Genomic DNA, 20,785 nt, shown 5'->3' with positions numbered 1-20,785 from the left:
AACTATGGTTTAATGTTGGTTTTAATTGATTTGGTTTTTCAGTTTAGTTCCAGTTTAAAACCGAACCCAAGTCATTCCTACTCAAAGTTGAATAAAATGTTGTTTGCTATATAAGCGCAAGGATGAAAAGTGGAAGAAAAAACATGAGGATAAACTAATTAATTATACCAAAACATAGGACAAAATTGTATTTTTGCCTATAAAAATTAAATCGCTCTGAACTGAACCAGTGAACCCACCTAATCAAGAAAAAGCTTTTTCTTATTATTATTATTAATCGTGCCCTTCGTTTCTTATTCAAAGCTTGCTATGTTTAACGAGTGAGCCCCACATTCGGCTCAATCAACAATGAGTAAGCAAAAAATAAAACAAAATGACCAAAAAAACTCTTAACCTTCATCATTTTTGTTAATTTCTTTAATCACATCAATTAATATTGTGACTTCACCTTGGGAACTTTATACAAGCTAAGTAAGATAGATTCCTTTTTATTCATAAACTAGCATTGGCAGGGTGCGCCTGGCCCGTACAGCAGTGCAGCGTATGAGCGACACTCGAGAACCCCAGTAGCAAGCTACCGTGGCAGGCTCTCTCCCTTGTAAAAATTAATTTAATATCATGTGGACCAATGGTCCACGTATCAGATATTAAACTGATAAGAACAGATACTACACTTGATCTTAGCCAAAAGGCCGAGAAAGGTATGCTTATTTCCGTTTCTCGTCCTCATTTTTATAGTCTCATCAGCTTGGCCATTCCAGTTTATTTGCGGTGTGGGTTATAGTTAATGGATGGAATGTATAATGTCTGGCTTTGGCTTATGGTTTGCTAAGAAATAGAGTAATAACTAATGAGCAGGACAAGGAGTAAACTTAAGCTGAATTAGTATATCTACAAATGATATGGCCAGCCAAAATTAATTTAATTTTTATTGCTTGCCTGGCCTTTATTTATCTATCTATCTATACTATATATAAAAGGAGAATGAAGGGGAATAATGAGATTTTCTATATTGTCCTTGTAAAATTTAAGATACTCTAAAATAACCTTAATTATATCCAATTAAAAAATTTTAACATAAAAAATACATATAACATCTCTATAATTTGATTGGATTTTTTAACTTTTTTTTTAATAAATAAATACATATAGATAATTAAGCATTTGAAAATTTAAAATTTAAAATTTTACTATTATTTATCTTATTATGTCTAATTATTTTTATTTCATTATATTATTATATAAATTATTAATAATAATTTAATAATTTTAATAATTTATTATTATTTTTTTTATTTACTATTATTGTAATTTATCTTTAACATTATTATTTTAAATAAATATGTGTAAATGTGAGGCATTTGAAAATTTTATTTTTTTCAAATTTATTTTAAATAAATATATCTAGATAATTAAGATTTTGATTTAAAACGGTATGCTTAAATTTCTTTAATTACAAATTACACTGGTTAGCCAAAAAATAAGATAAAAATATTATTTTTAAACATATCAAATTTGATTAATTATATTGATATCTTATTTAATTCAAATCATATTCTTTCTGTTAAGGAATATAATTTCATTAATAAATTTTTTAAATGATTTGATGATTTTGATTAGCTAAAAAAATAAAAATAAAAAATATTATTATTTATACATGTTTAATTTAATTTATTAGATTAGTTTCTTATTCTATTATTAAAGTATATTTATTTACTAAAAGAGATTATAGTAAAAGTTATTAAAAAAACATATAAGTTAATTATAAAACGTAAAATAAAAGGTATATGATTATAAATCAATTTGTTCTTAAACAAAAAATAAAAACAACTAGCGTATAGTAAAAATTTTATGAACCAGTATGTTGAAAAGAATATAAATGACATATTTTATATTTAAATTGCTATTTTAAAGAGAGAAATAAATATATTAATTTTTTTCAATGAGATATTACAGTGTAAGACATATAACTAAAAAAAATATTTTACTGTATATATAAAAATCACTATATTTATTGCAATCTAAATAAAAATTTATACAAAAAACTAAACGAATGTAGAAAATAAACATATAACGAGTATAGTCAACGTCGCACGTCATAACAAAAACTAGTATAACAAAAGAGAGTTATTTGTTAATAATGGAAGACATTTTTTTTAGCTAATTATGAAAAACCCAACAAACTGCAAGTTTAATACCATTAAGAATTAGATGTATTACAAGTAGGAAGAGGCGTATAAAAATAATAGGAAGTAAAAAGAAGAAGCTCAGTTCTAATTTGAAAGGGTTGTTATATAGAAACATATGGAGAAGCGAACTCCTTCAAGAATAAATAACAGAAGTTTTCAATAGTTTCATGCAGAAGTATTAGAAAGTTTATGCCAAGGCCTTTCTTATTACAACTCTATCATCTCACTCAGTAACTATTATTTCATATCCATCTTATGTTTATTTGAGTTTAATATATTTCCTAGAGACAGAATAATAAATGCCGAGCGAGACTTAATACCGTTACATAATAAATAGGGTTACATAATAAATGCATGTCTTAACCAAACGCTAATCAGGTAGAAACATTCTTAAATAATTTCAATATCAAGTAGAAACATACATTAAAGTGTTTAACTTGGTTTGTGGGTTTGCTTTATAAAGAGCTACCCTTCAAAAAATGATCGTGTGATATTCTTTAGTAAAAGGCAACAGAACAGTTTGCTCTGGGCTTACCGTATGGCTCCAACAGTTTTAAAGAAAGAATCAGTTTCAGCTATATAGGCAGGTTTCAGTCAGGGTGTTAACTTCTAACCGATGGGATTGAATCATTTCTGTGAAAAGAGTAAGATTGTGCCTGCGTATATTACCTATATGCTACTATAGGAGGATGCTTTTTGGCTCACAATTGTGGCCGATAAGAAAAGATCATTTAGATTGGTTGTTAAAAATCATATGAAAGAACTGAAAGTTAATAATTTCATTTGGATGAATAATTATTTCTCCAAAGATTTAAGTTTCACTGTATCAATCTTCTAATTTCAATTCCAGTTCTTAAATAGTAGAAATGAATATTTAAAAGTCTGTGGAGGCTAATATTTTCTAATTAAGCCTAAATTACTTCAATAAACTTTCTTTAGAAAGAAATTTGCTAACATGAGAACTACTTATTGTTATTAATTTGCATTTGTTATTATTTATTATTTAATGTTTAAAACATAGAATTGTAAGGCTTTACCCAAAACGGGAGCCCTTCCAGAAATTCTCGAAGACCTAACTAGAACCCAGACCTAGGAGGGGTTTTGGAAATAGTTTTCAACCAGCAATAGACGCGCCTCGGTTAGAACCTCACGAGCTGCGTCATTGCCCCAACCGCAAAGATGTTTTGACCTCTAGCTTCGCCTCTCCTTTTATACCATGCGTTAACGATTATAATTTCTTTGCTCAATCGATATGGGTTTTTGTTACTTACTAAATAATATTTTCTCACCGGCTCTATCTCGTCTATACATATATACTATAGAAAGAATTAAGTTTGACACACTGGCTAAAACTACTCTAAAGATAATATAATATTTTTCAACTCTACGTCAACGTGGGAAACTTTATTTTTAAAATCATGCGAAGAAATTGAATTTCTATATATACACGTATGCTAATTCGTGAATCTTAAAGGTCAAATACCCAAAAAGAAAAATTGAATTTATCAAGTAAACAGTAATATAATTTTTAGTTTAAATACTAAAATAGATAGTTGTTTTAAAGTTTTAAATTTAAATTGAATAATATCTCTTTTTTTAAAAGGAAATTGAGTAATGTCTAAAAATAAAAAATATTGTGTTTATTAAATAATTTTTTTAAAAAACCAAAACCAACACGTAACTCTTTTCGGTTCGATTAGGTTCCACAGTCGAATTCAGCCAACGGTACTACTAATAATAAATTAGTGGCAATAAACGTAAGCGCGACACAATTAGGCCCATTAAAAAATATATATATTAACTAGCATTGGTGGGTACGCCAGGCTCTTGCAGTAGTGCAACGCATGAGCGACGCTAGAGGACCCCAGTAGCAAGCTACCAGAATAGGCCCTCCCTTAAAAAAATTAATTTAATATCATGTGGATCATTGATCCACGTATCAGATATTAAACTGATAAGAACAGATACTACACTTGATCTTAGCCAAAAGGCCGAGAAAGGTATGCTTTAAACTGTGACTCATTTTTATTTTTATTACTCTCGTCAGCTTGGCCAGTTTAGGTTGTTTTCGATGTGGGATGTAGGATAGCAGTTCATTTAGTTTCTATTAACGCGTGGAGTATAATGTTGGGCTTTGGCTTATGATTTGCAAAGAAATAGAGTAAAGCCCGGACAAGGAGTCTATAATAAATTAATTTAATATTTTACAGGAAATTTAACCTGAATTAGGATCTACAAATGAACTTTAGTATTAAATTTTTACAATTAATTTTAGTAAATATTTTACGGAAAGGATTTTTTTTTTTTTTGAAAATTACGAAAGGAATTCTGAGAAAGAGAATGTGATTCATTTTTTAAGATTATCTATAAATAGGTGGTCTCCCACACTTTGCACAGATATATAGTAAATATTTTCTCGAGACATTAGACATTTTTGTTAATTAAATTTTAAAAAATCAAATTTTTTTTTTTTGCAATCGTTACACGCACTTAGAAAATTGAACAATTAATTATAATTGCATTCTAATTAATTTAAAATGTTAGCTTTTATCCCCGCTATTTAGGTAAGATTATTAGAATATGTAAATATTGTAAAGCTCTTAAATTTGAAGAATCTATTATTGTTATATAGAATTAAAAGGTTTTTAATTGTAAAAAAAAAAAAAAAAAAAGAAGAAGTTAGATAGGATGTTAAATACAAACACGGCTAAACATAGATTAGAAAATTGAATTAACAAAGTGAATTAATTTTATTCAGTTTAGTTGGACTCAAGTTGTTAGTTTGTTTTGTTTTTTTTTTTTTTTTTTTGTGTGTTTTAAATAATTGAACTTTTGGTTTTCAATTTTAAAATTTTAAAACTCATAACGTAAGCCAAATAATTAAATTTCTAAAAATGTTATATATATATATATATATATATATATATATATATATATATATATATATATATATATATATATATATATATACTGAAATAAAGAGAAAGTTTAAAGCATTGTTCAGCATTTCATTTTTCTTTTTTAAGAAAATTTTAACTTTTTTTCCTTATATTCTGTGTTTTGATTGGCCAATATAATTATTTTTTATAATTTAATATTTAATATGTAGTAAAAATAATTGATAACTTTTAAAAATTAAGCTAATTCAACTAAAACCTTATCTTTTAAAATCTAATTTAATTCAACTAAACCATATCTTTACATTTTTTAATCTAAAAGTCTAGCTATATATATAGTTGAATTTAACGTATATTTCTACCTCAAAGGTAAGTTGAATAGAGGTTAGTTTCTTCAACTTCTATATTTTTTCAATTAAATTTTCATTTCATACTTTCACATGGGAGATTTTTTGGCTGCTGTAGGTACTCTGTTTTATTTTTTGTTAGTTTAGGTTTAACATAAGTTCTAGTAATTGTAATACTAGGTCGTATGAAATCTTAATTAACAAGTTTATAGACATTCAATTTTCCTCTCGCTGTTTTTTTTTTTCTTATGCATACGCTAGAAGATTAAGAAATCTAAGAAGAAGGAGCGGGACCCACTTTTAATATAATTTTATTTACAATTATTTTTGTTTGAGTATTAGGAAAGGGGATTTAAACCCAAATCTATTGCCGGGTCATATACGCACTTATCATTAGGCTATGCCTTAGTGTTTTTATTTACAATTATTTTGAATATATATATATTAAAAATTTAAATAAATATACCTAGATAATTTCTATTTATAGATAATTAAATACATTATCATAAAAAATTAATTTGAATACTACACAAATGATTCTTCTTCTTCTCATTTTCTTTCTCAATTAAGTGAAATTCATCTCAATTGAAATTTTAATCATGGATGCTTATGTAAACAAAGCGCGTTGATTAAAATTTTTACATTTGTCAAATGGCTAACAATTTATGCTGACAAGAGGACATACACGTTGAATAATTCCCATTAAACATATTTAATTATTTTTTTAGAGGCTTGTACAATAATTTGGTAGTGCATGATAATAACGTAAACTATAATGTTAAATAAATTATCAATACTTTTATCATCTTGCATGGATTAAAAAATTAATTCATTAATAAAAAAAAAAGAGTTGTATGGCAAGTTTGAGATAATATTTTGATTTCGTCCTAATTTTTTTACAGCCATGTTTTAGTTTAATTAAATTGTTTCTAATTAATAAGATAAAAACTATTTTTCTATTCTTTTAGCCTATTTTCTGTTTTTGGCAAAAGAAAAATTGTTTAAAAGGAAAAAGAAAATCTAAGTCTTATGTTCATTAGTAATTTTTAAATTTGAATTTATTAATTTACAACTAAATTATATAAAAGTTTAGTAAATGCATCAATAATCAATAAATTTGAGTAGGGTTACAATTGACAGGAAACTTAATATTATATTTAATGAAACTTCATTAAAACATTGTAGATTTATAATGTTGTACTATTGCAAACAATGACATACTTTTTTTTTTTTTTATTACAAATCATTTTGATATTTGCCATTATTGAATTATATTAATTAGTTTTGATTGTTATTCCTATCAATTTTATAATTCATAATATTTTATTAAAAATAATACTAGTACAAAATAATTAATAAAATAATATTTAAATATCTGCGCACAAACCACGGTTTTCTGACTAGTTGAAATTTAAAATTCAATAAAAATGAAGAGCAAATCATCATTGAAATAATAAATAATGGTGAGAAAAAATTGGAAAAAAAAGAAGAAAATGTTGAAAATTTTCCCGAGAAAAATAAAAGTAAATGTTAACATAGTAGAAAGTGTCACTCTCTCGAAGAAGTGTCATGTTAACACGTTGCAAAACTTCATATTTCTCCTGTATACAAATATATATATATATATATATATATATATATATATATATATATATATATATATATATATATATATATATAAACAAAAATATTTTTTTCAATTTTTTCCACTTTTTAAAGATGGCCCATACTTAAAATTATAATATCTATAAATAAAAATACTTTCATTGAAAAAATACAACTACTTAAATAATGTAAAATATTATATTATGCTTTAACATAAAAAATATAAAAATTTAATTATAATAAAAAAATAAAATATCATATCATTATTTTTATATTTTAATATATTGCTATATAAATATTTATATTTTAAAAATCATATATTATATTTTTTTAAAAAAAAATTTATATTATATATTTATATAGATAGATATAAACACATTAATAACTATAATTTTCAGATGGAATGACATGGCTACATCCCACCGTGGAAACAAAGTAACGTCTGGAAAATTTTTATTTATTTATTTATATTTATAATTATAATTTTTTATGGGATGACGTGGTGCCACCATGGAAACAAAGCTAAGGTCCATTAGCGAATAACCTTAATTGGCTTTTTCTAACACGTGTCAACGATGGAACGATACATGTCAACTCATGTCAGCCACTAACAGAGAAGAAAATTCCTTTCAATTTCCCATTTTGTCCGTTTACTCGTCTAGTAGTAGCTTGGATAATTTTTCTTTTTTTTCCAGAAACCTCTCGGTTCATTGATAAGAAATATAATTTGAATATATGATGATATTTTCATTGGAATAAAATTATAAATATAAAGTTAAAACTTTTTGTTTAGAGATAATTTTGGTAGAAAAATTAATATTCTTAATAAAAAAAATGATACTTCTTGAAATAGTATGATAAGAGAACTTTATACTTTTAAGAAACTTGTTACACCTAATAATAGCATAAGAGATTAAATTACCAAATTTTAGTGGAAAAACAAATGGCATTATCATGCTCCATAAAAAAATTTATCTAAATTTAAATATTTAAAGTCTCTAACTACAATCAATTGATAATTCATCTTATATTTTAAACTGTAAAAAAAAAAAGAAAAAAAATTTCATCATTGAGATTTTACAAAATTAATTAAGTCGTCATCGTATTTTAACATGTTAGGTATTTAGTTCCGAGTTTTGATTATATTTCATTAAATGGTATTTCCATCTAATTTTACTGTTTTTTTGCCATTAAATGACTAAGATTAAAATGCCTTTTGACAAGAGAAAAATTAAAACTATTATCCCTCTTCAAAACTAAAATGCCCTTTTGACAAGACTAATTTTACATCTCATATGATGCAAAGAATAGTGATTTTATCTTCTTCCATTCCATAAAAATAAGTTTCCTTTCCTTTCAAATTATATGTTATTTTCGTTTTTGAAAATAAAATGAATTTTTTTATTCTCTAGTATACCTTATTCAATGCGTCTGACGAAAATTATAACATATATGAACTTCTAAAAATAAAATATAATTTGATTATTGTAAATAATTTTAAAGGAATTAATTTTATTTATTGTTTGAGATGGGAAAGTACTTTCTTATGGGTAGAAAAGTAGAAATATGGATACCCATTAAATTCAGGAACTGAATTTCCCTAAGAACGTAATAAAAAAAAAAAAAAAAATTGCATGCCAATCAAAACATCAAAGTTTTACTTTCTCAAATTACTTTTTTTTTTTTCGAGATTCGGCCAATGAGATGTTATCCTAACTACATAATCATATATCAAATTAAAACGAAAAAAAATATCAATGTCATATTTATACGCCCTTCATCCTACAAACATAGAGTATTTTTCTTTTTCATTTGTTCCGAATTATAAACCAATAGCCACTCTCCTTTTTTAAAATACAACTAATTTCTTGATTATGTAGTATATTCTTATTTAATATGTTTTATTATCAACAATTTTTCATTTGATTCCTTATTGAAAGTAACATCTAATATTAATGTTGGGGTATATTAGGATAATGTTTGAGTGGAAGTATGTAGATTAGGGAATTATAATTTTCCGAAAAGTGCAAAAAATATTTGTTTAGTTTGCATCAATTACTTCTTGATAAATAGATCATCTAACTTCCTTTGTTTTCTCGGAGATGGCTAGGAAAGTTGCACTTCCTTGATTAAGTATAACAAATTTATCAATTTGTTCTGTTATCTAAATACTTTTAAAATTTGGCTAAATGCTAAAACAAATATAAAGTTTGGTCATTTTTACAATTTTAGCCAATTCTTTTAATTTTGGCAAATGAACTTATTTTTTCATTGCAATTATAGCCTTCGTTATATATTTGTTAACACCGTTGGTGCCACATCAGTAAAAAAAAGTCACATAATTGAAAAAAGCTTGAGCTTTGGTTATTTTTGCAATTTTAACGAATTCTTTTAATTTTGACAATTGATATCATATAAATTTATTTCTTTCTTTCGATTTTTTAGATTTTTAAATTTTATTTATTTTTAAAATAAATTATTTTGGGTTACAGTGATTTATTTTTTCATTTTCAAAATTTCAAATTTAAGTTAAATGAAAAATATATATTGTATTTGTTTGTTATAATGTTGTTTTAGTTTTTTGAAATTAAATTCTTACTTCTGCATAATACGTTAATTATTAATTAAGTGTGTAATTAAATAATTAACTTTAAATAATAATTTTTACATGAAATAGGTTGTAATTAGGAGAATCATTAAAGAAAATTTTAATTTTATATTATTAAACTATAACTATTTATGTATATGCAAGTACCGTAAGACAATTCATATAACATTTTAAAAATTAAAAAGAAAAAAAAAGGCTAAAATTGTAAAAACAGACAAAATTCAGGCTTTTTTTTGCTGATGTGGCAAGTGACACAGTGTTGATGTGTCAAAATATGAGTCTCAATAATGGCAACATCAACAATTTTGTAACACACATAGGACGGAAGCTATAGTTGCAACCAAAAAATAAAGTCTTTGTTGCAATTTTTAAAATTAAAAGAATAGGCTAAAATTGTAAAAATAATAAAAGTTTAGAATTTTTTATAATTTAACCCTAAAATTTATCTTTTGTAATGTGAGAGCAATTTACTTCTTGGGAAATTAATTTATATATCAAATACATTTAAATTATATTTCTGATAAATAATTTATTTGAAGTGTATCTTAACGAGAAGTAATAGGTTATTTTGAACCAAATGAGACCTAGCATAAATATAAATAAAGTTTGCTGTAAATTTAGATGCAGAAAGTGCAAATATAGGTCATTTTATATTAAGAAGAATCACAAAATACTAAGTTGACATTTCAACTTTATAGATTATATCATTAATTTAATTTATAAATTTGATTGGAACCTATATAAATTTAGATGCTGAAAGTGCAAATATACCCATGAAATCTGCTGAGGTACTACTCTTCTCTTGGCCTTTTTGGTAAAATCCAATATAATCTTTATGGTATGCATATAGTATGAAAAGCAAAGTAATTTAACAAATGAAGACCAAAGAATGGGTGAATAGAAGACTTAAATTTTGGCATTATCCAAAACAATAGTTAATTAAAGAAAGGATCATGGAATTTGCTACAATTCCACCCATTGTCATTAAGCTCACACAATTTTTAATCCAAACATATAGAATTAATAGTTAATTATAAAAATTATGTGATTCAATATAGTGATAATTGAGATATATAGTTTACTTGGTTCTTGCATAATTATTATAAAGAGGAATTATTGAATTTAAATAATCTTTTGGGTAAGAAGAAAATTTCATAACTTCTAGTCATCCAGACTTAATTCAAAAGATTAAGGTTGAGTCCTAGTTCTCAATTTGATTCTTATTTACATTGAATAATTTAGAATTTATTTATATTTAAATTATACCATATGGAAGGGTTTATTTTGCTTTATAACCATATTTTATTTAAGTCTCATTAGATGGTAAATATTTCTCAGAACAAAGAGTGTGGACAATATTTTTTGAGATAACATTTAACATTTTGAGTAAGGTGACACTATCTCTATTATTTAAGCGTTGATGAATGTTCGATGATGTGGAGTTTGTAGAAAGTACTTAGAATTTAAAGGAGTTAGATTGAAAAATATTACCTGCTTTAATGTTTGTGTTTGATGGTTAAAGAATTGACAACTACCCACTTTAGTGTTTGTATTTAATAGTTAAATAGCTGATGACTATTAAAATAATTAAAAAAATATTAAAACCACTAATTTTGTGAAAATAGACCCTTAATTTAAAGTTATTTGTATATATATATATATATATATATATATATATATAGTAAGCTATCAATCAATTAAGCATAAAGCTGATAAATATCTATTTGTACATAAAAGTGAAAGAGCAAGATTCTTGATGAGTTACTATAGATTATAGAAACCCAATCAAAAACCTTTTGACTTATGCAAATGTTTCTTGTAAGGATCTTATCATCTTATTTTTTTATAAACACAAGTACCACACCAACTGATGTGGATGGGACATGTTTGGATTAACATATTAGTTTCACTTTACCTTTTTTCTTTTCTCTAATATAATAAATTTTTGCCAAACAACCCCAACAATGAGTCTTATAAACCTAAACCCAAAGGGCAAGTGTCCTTCCAATCTCTGAATCTCCTACTAGACCCTTACGTCAGAGTTTATCCATTCACACTCATTATCCAAAATAAAAAAAAATCAAAAATTAATACAATAAGTTATTTTTTCTCTATTTATTAAAATTAAAAGAAATCCTTGGAAAATACAAAACCTAAACCCGAGGCCAATTCTGCTACTTCCTTCTGCCACATCTCTCTCTGTTTCAAACATATTTATATACACAAAAAAAAAAAAAAAAAAAGAAAGAAAAGAAAAGGGAAAATCACTGAAAAGTCTGTCCAAAGGGATTTACTTACTAGATTTAATTAATTTATCTTTTTATTATCTTTATTTTAATTCCAAATCTTCTCTATCATCAATTTATCCACAGAATTTTTATCTCCAAATTCACCACCATTAGCTTCTCTAAACACTCAAGAGCTCACAATCCATCAAATACTGTTTTATAATAAAAAAAAATTCAAGAAAGCGAAAGAAGAAGAAGGAAAAAGGTTGATGATGGAAATGTATTGTTAGGTTCTTTTGTTTTTTCTATGTTTTAGATTCTTTCACTGCACCAAGAGGCATATCCAATGGATCTCATACAACCGGTTCAGTGCACTCTAATTTTTACTGTTTCTTGTTCTTCTTCTTCTTGAATCTCGGTTTATTGGTGTTTTTTTTACGCATGATTTTGGGTTCTTGCGTTGGTTGTGGATTGTTATTTATTTATTTATTTTCAATTTTTATGGTGAGATTTGGGTTGGGATATATATAGAGAAGAGAAAAGGAGCTTTTTTTTTTTTTTGGTTTTGTGTAGTAATGGTGTCTGCAAATGACCCGATGGAATCATTTCTCAATTCATTTCAAGTGGTGAAAGATGCTCTCTCCCCACTTGAACTTGGGATTAGAAAAGCAGCTGAAGATCTTGAGAGTTGCTGGGGAATTTCCAAGAATAATAGTAGGGCTAATCATCTCGAATTGAATTCTATTGATAATAGGAACCTTAACACCAAGGTTCAGATCTGTACTGTGAAAAAGAAGATTACTGGCAATAGTGATGGTAATAACAGGAACTCCGTAGTGGGTGAAGATAGAAAGAAAGGTCTATCAATTAAAGTTCCTATAAGAACTTTGTTAGGCATGTTTTCACCTAACCCGGAAAATGATATTAACAAGGACAATGGAAATAGCAAAGTTGGGGTGGTGAAGAAGGGGTTGAAAGAGAGGGAAATGGGAAGTGAAGATGGGTCTTGTGCAAATTGTTTGCAGTTTGCAGTTACTTGGTCTTTGGTAGTCAGTAGTTTTGTTCAGGCATTTCCTAGTCCTTTCAAAACGAGCAAGAAGCGGTTTCAGAAATTAGGTGATGATGATAAAGGTCATTTGCATTTATGCAAAAATGGATTAAAATCAAAGCTTTCAAGTGAATTGAAGCCAAGGGAATCAAGAGATCAATATGCTGAAGCAGTTCATAATGGGAATGAGAATGATAAAGAAGGGAAACATGTACCGCTTGAATGCTTTGTAGGTTTTATTGTTGATCAATTAGCTCACAATATACAGAAATTTGATCAGGTTTTGCAGCAAACAGAAAGCAAAGGATGTGATTATGATTACTCAACTCCAAAACCAGCATCTTCCCAGTTTGATCATTTGAAGGCAATCATGAATATTTGGGAAGGTAGAAAGGTGGATGTAAATGGGTTTTTGGGGAATTTGAAGTTTGCTAGAGTAGGAGGTGTACCATCAAGTATAGTTGGAGTATCTTCTTCAGTCAATGAAGAGGGTGAGGATGGTATAAGTGCTGCCACGGGGGAGGAAACTGGGGGTAGTTCACCGCAAAAGCTGGCCAGTGGCTTACTCAGTATTCCCTTGTCGAATGTTGAGCGTTTGAGATCCACATTGTCTACAGTTTCATTGACGGAGCTAATTGAGCTTGTGCCACAGCTGGGGCGGTCTTCTAAGGACTATCCTGACAAGAAGAAACTGTTCTCTGTCCAGGATTTCTTTAGATACACAGAGTCTGAAGGTGTGGTTTCTTGTCTATTGAGGCAATAAATTCACTGCTTTCTTTTCTATTTCTTCTTTTATTTGCCTTACTTAAAAATGGAATGTCTAAATGAAAGATGATACGCATACTTGCTTTTTTTTTTTTCCCTGGTTGGAGAATGTATGACATATATTTGATTGTAAGTAAACTCAAAATGAGCTGCATGAAGCTTATTTTCCCGTATGTGCTTCAAGAATGAACCAGAATGAATCATTTTCGTTCATTTTGAAGAATGCAAAATTGTTTTCTAGAGCATCTATCTTCTAGTATGATTCAATCGATCTGCTTCAGAGCACTAATGAACCTTTTATTTCAAACTGCAGTTTAGAGTAGATTTACACTTTTTTTTTTAGAAAAAAAAATTTCTTTGGTAACTTATTCTTGCTATATTTGTTGAAAGATTTATAGTTCTGTTGACTTTATGGTGAAGAATCTCATGTTAGAGTAGAATTTTCCATCTGTTATCTTAATGCATGCTTATGACATGGAATCTGATTTTTGAGACCATTGCATAATTCCACAACTCATAGTTTGGTATTTATACATGACGAGGTTTAGCCTCTTATTCCATTTCACAAAAAATTTAAAGAGACATTCTTCTTTTTCTTCATTTTCCAGTCATTCACTATTCAAAAATAATATATCTTGACCGTGAATTTGCAAATCTTCGTGAATTTTATTCTTCTTGTGATTTTATCATACTGTTATTAGACATTTGTTTTGTTGTTAGTGTTAACGTCTTTATGAGTATGTATTTGGTGCTCTTAAGTGTTAGTATCAGTTATTATCATATGATGAAGTTGATGGGAGAAGGAACTGATCACGAGGTCATTTGTAGTTCATGCGTTTTTTGAAGGCTTCAAGCCTTTAACAAATTCTTGCAACTTAAAGCAAACTTGAATTACTGTGGAGAGCTGTAATAACCATTTTTATTCAAATTTGAATCAATTTTTTAAGAGCACTATTCTTTCTGGATGTTCTCATAACTTGCTCAATGAATTGTCGTTATTTTTCAACTATCCATTCTTGAGCCCCTATTAAGAAATCACAATAAACTAGAAGGAAAAGCTATAAGGGAAGGAGCATCAATCATCTGATTATTTATCTTTTAATGGATTTGTGACTATATTACGTTCTTTTGTTTGTGCACTCATATGAAAATGTTGTTCTCATTTTAGTTCATGCATTCTGACAGGAAGGAGGTTCTTTGAGGAACTGGATAGAGATGGTGATGGTCAAGTAACTTTGGAAGATCTTGAAATTGCAATGAAAAGGAGGAAATTGCCACCAAGGTATGCTCGGGAGTTTATGCAGCGTGCTAGAAGTCACTTATTTTCAAAATCATTTGGTTGGAAACAATTTCTGTCCTTGATGGAGCAGAAGGAACCAACCATTCTTCGTGCTTATACTTCTCTCTGTTTAAGTCAGTCTGGAACCCTGAAAAAGAGTGAAATATTGGCATCACTTAAGAATGCTGGACTTCCAGCAAATGAGGACAATGCTGTTGCTATGATGCGATTTCTGAATGCTGACACAGAAGAATCTATTTCTTATGGACATTTTCGGAATTTTATGCTGTTGCTACCTTCTGATAGACTTCAAGATGATCCTAGGTAAAATGTTTTTGCTCATTTTGATAGTTATTTTAAAGAAGTTTGGTGCAAATGTATTTAGCAAGTTATAATCATATTTTCTTTCATCTTGGTAATTGGCAGCAATGTAAATAGGTGCTCAATTACAGTAATTACTCTCTGCATTTTTTTTAAGAGCTCAGCGACAGTTACATCATTTCTAGATAGTCAACCCACAGCTTGAAAGTGTACGAAATTATGTAATGAAATTGCAATAGAGAAACTTTGGCTGTTATAAAACATAATAGTTCTTCCATTACCCTTCCTCTTTCTTCCCACCTTCACAGCTCCTTATTGTCCATCCAATCTGTGTAGGCATAGTATCATACTTGCCTGATTACATTTTACTAATACTGGCTTCTTCTGCGTGCAGGAGCATATGGTTTGAAGCTGCAACTCTTGTTGCTGTTCCACCACCTGTGGAGATACCAGCTGGAAATGTTCTAAGATCTGCATTGGCTGGGGGCCTATCATGTGCATTCTCTTGTGCTCTAATGCATCCTGTTGATACGATAAAGGTAAGCTCTTCGTCTTGAGAGTCATGCAATCATTTGCTTGTATTTTTAGAAAAAATACGCCAACGGAGGATGGGATGGGAAGAACAATTATGATGTCCTGCATTGGGTGCGACACCTCTGTTGTACTTCTTTCAATTGATGATTGAAAGTCACTGGCTAATTATGCGCACTTAAAGTTGTGTTTTTTATCTAGTATCATCAGGATTTTGTTGAAGAGAATAATCTTTTTATGAATTTCTGTCTTATAGCGTAACATGTTACAGATTAGCCCCCGTCAGCCTTGTTTTTGAACTGCAATTTAGATTGAGGAAGCTATGGTGCCAGAATCTATTTCTTGTTATGATTCATAGTTATTTACCTTATGCTCATTACTTGGTTAAATCATAGTTGTCAAAGGTGTGCCTCAGTCTGAAGCTCAAGCCCCTTGAACGGTCTCTGGCCTGGCTCTGTTTCTGTGGTGTGCATGTAGGCATATAGGCACCCACCTTTAAGGAACGCTTTGATTTCCATCTTTTAGAGGCCTAAGGGATTTTCCCTTTTTAATTTTACTGTGTCAGCTACTTTTACTTGTGCTGTTTGTTACTTTATGATTATGTTGATAAAATTAATGCAATTGCATAGAAATGGACCTTTTTACAAGGTTAATATTGCCATGTGATTGGGTCTTCTAATCGCGATTCTAAGTTGTCACTCTTGCTTCTATTAAACTCTAAGTGTCTGGACTGGCATCAAATACTCATGCTATAGGGTTAGGGCTGTTCTCTTTGAAATTATAAATTAGAAAGTGAATAATTGAAAGAGAATGGAAGAAGAAGAAGCATCAGATGTGTGGTCTTCCTTGCACTCTAGTGGACATATGACTTATGTTGAACTAGTTATCTTCTTTGTAGTATTCTTCTGTTCTGTCATGAATTTCTGAATGTTTTTGTATTAACTTGTAGTACGTATAAATTTAGACGTTAAGTATTTTTATATTCATTTTAATCACATGTGCCTCAATCTCTCAAATGCGCTCATGGACCTTGCACCAAGGTCCCAAGTACCTTGCGCCTTACGCCTTACACCTTTTATAACCATGGCTTAAATTTACATTTATTAATTAACAAAAATATAAACACATGGGGTAAAAATTTTATGCATGATGTGCTTTTTTTTTTTTTTTTTTTTTTTTTTTTTTTTTTGGCCCCCTGAAAAGAGAAGTGTGCAATGTCTCTTTTGAGGTAATTACCAGATATTGGTGACTAATGACTCTTGGTCATGTATGGGATATTCATGTCCAAGTACTTTGTGGTTTTTTCAGTCAAGTTGGTCACTGCCTTCTGGAAGAGTGTGGTCTTCCCTTCATTTTAACTTGTGTTTGATCATTAAAAAGGTTTATGATAATTTTGATATCTAATGTATTGGAGTGCCTACTCGAAAGAGAATGCAGGATCCATATTAACTTCTTTTCAAATATTAATTTATGCTTTAATGTCTATAGCTAGGAGACAAATGATTTTGCTGATGTCTTTTCGTGGTCTATTTTTCGTGTTCTCTTAGACTTGGATTAAAGTGTCTCCTTTTGACCACTGAAAAAGTTTATGATGTACTTTCAAAATGGAATTCTGTCATTTTATTATGCAGGATGCTTGTAAACTTCTTTGACAATTATTGCATGCATTAATGTACATAAACAGGAGATTCAATGTGGTTTCTTGAATTGCTGATGTCTTCTAATATTCTTTTCTTTTTTTTTTCCCTACGGTCTCTTAGACTCGGGTGCAAGCATCAACCACTGTTACTTTCCCAGAGATCATTTCAAAGCTTCCAGAAATTGGAGTTCGGGGTGTATACAGGGGTTCGATCCCTGCCATTCTAGGACAATTTTCAAGGTCCTTATTTTTCCTTTCTACCCTTTCTTGAATGCAACTACTTTTCTATCTGGCTGACATATGACATTGCAGCCATGGCCTGCGAACTGGGATATTTGAAGCTACTAAACTTGTGCTAATAAATGTTGCTCCGACCCTTGCAGACATACAGGTTATTGTTATTATTTTGCTGCTTTTTTTTAATTCCTATAGAACATGTAAATTTCTTATTTTCTCTTCTGGTTTCTCAAGTGATATTTGATAATAAAAATACAACTCTAGTGATAACTGAGAGCATAATTTCTTTAATGCAACTGTTTGAATACCCAAGGGTTATGCTTGAGCATAAATTTCAATTGTACTAAGATCTCTGCTTCCAGAGTTCCCATTAAGTATACCAAGACAACAACATTATTTTCTTCGCTGATTTGTAGATTATCACTGTAAAGAGTCATTCTGTGTTTAGGAGGCATGCTGGATCAGTGTAGTTGCTAGCATTTAAACATGCTCCTTTTTCCCTTTAATTTAACTGTGAAATCTATGTTATCATATTTAGTTAAAGAGTTTTCCTATTCTAAAGGACATCACTCTTTCCCAACTTAAATAGCGATGCGGTAAAAGTAGTTCAGTTAACCAGTTATTATTATGTTAATAATGCTATTCATGCCATTGTGATGTATTCTCCTTCCATTTATAGCTAATAGATACTTTTCTGCGTTGGGGTATTTGGATTCGCACTTTCATTTCTGTGCATATATGCAGTCCATAAACGAAGACTAACTCAAAGATTATTCTAACATACTCTATCTTCCAATATGGCTTTGACAAGAGAAGATGATTTGTGTTGGTTGCGACATTTATTAGTCTGCTAGAGCCTTCTGCATGTTCATATTGGATTCAAGTGCTGTTAAGTTTATTTTAGATTTTGCTACTTTCAGGTTCAATCTGTAGCATCATTCTGCAGCACATTTTTGGGGACAGCAGTTCGTATCCCATGTGAGGTACTGAAGCAGCGTTTGCAAGCAGGTCTTTTTGATAATGTAGGGCAGGCTATCATTGGAACTTGGCAAGCAGATGGTTTGAAGGGGTTTTTCCGTGGGACTGGTGCCACACTTTGCCGTGAGGTTCCATTTTATGTTGCTGGAATGGGCCTATATGCTGAATCCAAAAAGGTAAGAAGATTTCTGTATACCAACATTTGATTTTCACTTAATAATTCAATTTGATATTTCAAAGGCGTAGAATTCCATTTTTATCATGTCAAAACAATGAGAATTCTCCTCATAATCGGGTATCTACTCAAAGTAAATTCATGTTGCGAACTGTGTGGTAACACTGGTATTTTATTAATTGCTTAAAGTTATACAAGTGAACAAAATGCTGATGATTATACAAGCAGGGAGTAATTATTATTTCTTGACTTATATCATAATTTTAATAGCTGTTCAAAGGAATGAAGTTATGCGTACAGAACCCTCGGAGGAAATTAGGTAGATCATGACTATATGATGTTCAAAGAATTAATCTTCAAGCTTACCCAATGCCATAATTGCCCTGTGCAAAATTTTCTGTTGGAAATTAGTCTTATGTAAGAAAAAAAGGGCGATCCGTGGAGCATCCCACATATATGATCATAAATCTTCCATCTGCATAATAGTTTTCTGCAGAAGAAAACTCATTTTTAACAGATTGAGATGTTCAAAAACTAATTCGGGTACTTGAAGAACATATTTGCAGATATAATGCCAAAGGAATCACTCTAGAATCCATTTGGAAAGACATGGACAAGAAATTCATTTTGTTTATAGAAATCATTTGTAATTTCACATACAGCATGATATATTAATAAATCTGAAATTCAATTGTAGACCATCCTATTTCCTAAACGCTACATGTAATGGATTCTTTAACTAAATAAGAAAGGGTGCTGAAATATATTTAATTTTGCAGTTTAATTGGTATATAGTTCATTTGCAAACAATTCTAAAAGTTTTATAAGATTGAAATTCTACAATTGTATAGACTACTTTTGAGATTCTAAACATGACAAATATGGAATGGCAATGGAATTCTACAAAAAAATTTTGAATCGATTTGTCATGAATACTGTGCTGTGACTTACTACCAGTTTGTCAAACAACTGATGTGATACATGTTGAAAATATATCATTTCCAGGAGTAGCTCCTGATTCTCAATGTTGTCTGTAAATTTCTAATTATTGTTGTGCATGAGAACCAGTTAACAGTTGTGTTACATTTGATATTAGGACATATAATTTTTGTGCATTATTTCTGTTACAGTATTTTCGCTGTACACTTCCATTTAATTTTGTGCTGAGTAATTATTGTGCTTTTTCCAGGCTGTTCAGCAAGTTTTAAGACGGGAACTAGAACCCTGGGAAACAATTGCTGTTGGGGCTTTATCTGGAGGACTAGCGGCTGTTGTGACTACCCCTTTCGATGTGATGAAAACTAGAATGATGACTGCACAGGGTAGATCCTTACCAATGTCAATGGTAGCCATCTCTATACTCCGTCGTGAGGGACCCCTTGGCTTATTCAAAGGAGCCGTACCAAGGTTTTTCTGGATTGCCCCCTTAGGCGCCATGAACTTTGCGGGTTATGAACTAGCAAGGAAGGCCATGGATAAAAATGATGAAGCAACAAATGATCAGCTGTCTCGAAAGAAGTTGACTAATTCGGTGTAGCCTTTTGAAAGTTAAAACTGCATCTGCATCTTTCAGAGTCTGGTTTTTCATTTAGTGAATGCTGCCGGAAAATTTTGTGCACTTTCTGAATTTTCAGCAGCATATATGTCGAATACCATCTGCCGACAAGCCTTTTAATTTTCCTTTATACACATTGTATTTTTCCAGATAGTTTTGTTTCAAAATTTGTTGGTCTATTGGGGAATGGCTGCTCAAATCTTTTTGGCTTAATCTTGTATCTACTTCATTGGTGTACATTCGATGTCCAGTTAATTTTGTTCTTTCCTTAACCTGAACCCTTTTGTATTAATTGTAGATCTCTTTTGGAGCTAAACTCTTTTAAATGTTTTAAAGTCTAATTTTTTAGCTACAAAACTTGAAAGCATCGAGAATGGTTTTAT

The 20,785-nt window shown here is 29.3% G+C and overlaps 1 protein-coding gene and 3 non-coding genes across 4 annotated transcripts; 1 reads left to right on the top strand and 3 right to left on the bottom strand.

Moving 5' to 3' along the window:
- Positions 1-508: 508 nt before the first annotated feature.
- LOC119371074 (U2 spliceosomal RNA) lies at positions 509-705 on the bottom strand. Its single transcript, XR_005178632.1, has one exon. It is a non-coding gene; the product is annotated as a U2 spliceosomal RNA (small nuclear RNA).
- Positions 706-3,218: 2,513 nt separating this feature from the next.
- On the bottom strand, positions 3,219-3,370 carry LOC119371075 (U4 spliceosomal RNA). Its single transcript, XR_005178633.1, has one exon. It is a non-coding gene; the product is annotated as a U4 spliceosomal RNA (small nuclear RNA).
- Positions 3,371-3,998: 628 nt separating this feature from the next.
- On the bottom strand, positions 3,999-4,193 carry LOC119371073 (U2 spliceosomal RNA). The gene has a single exon (XR_005178631.1). It is a non-coding gene; the product is annotated as a U2 spliceosomal RNA (small nuclear RNA).
- An 8,110-nt stretch (positions 4,194-12,303) lies between these two features.
- Positions 12,304-20,615, top strand: SAMTL (mitochondrial substrate carrier family protein). The gene is made up of 7 exons (XM_012223150.4): positions 12,304-13,656; positions 14,873-15,290; positions 15,682-15,826; positions 17,579-17,697; positions 17,770-17,848; positions 18,615-18,848; positions 20,037-20,615. Exons 1-7 carry the CDS (start codon positions 12,450-12,452, stop codon positions 20,382-20,384), a joined length of 2,550 nt encoding a protein of 849 aa, XP_012078540.1. The 5' UTR covers positions 12,304-12,449; the 3' UTR covers positions 20,385-20,615.
- The last annotated feature ends 170 nt before the right edge of the window (positions 20,616-20,785 follow it).

Source organism: Jatropha curcas, chromosome 6 (genome assembly GCF_041381405.1).
Source record: "Jatropha curcas cultivar XTBG-Jc1 chromosome 6, XTBG_Jcur_1.0, whole genome shotgun sequence".
Taxonomy (NCBI): Eukaryota; Viridiplantae; Streptophyta; class Magnoliopsida; order Malpighiales; family Euphorbiaceae; genus Jatropha; species Jatropha curcas.
This window is presented reverse-complemented; position numbering and strand designations above follow the sequence as displayed.

Coding starts and splice junctions, on each gene's coding strand:
- SAMTL (XM_012223150.4), top strand. CDS start 12,450: ATGGTGTCTGCAAATGACCCGATGGAATCATTTCTCAATTCATTTCAA. Junction 15,827..17,578: donor ATCCTGTTGATACGATAAAG/GTAAGCTCTTCG, acceptor ACGGTCTCTTAG/ACTCGGGTGCAAGCATCAAC. Junction 18,849..20,036: donor TATATGCTGAATCCAAAAAG/GTAAGAAGATTT, acceptor TGCTTTTTCCAG/GCTGTTCAGCAAGTTTTAAG.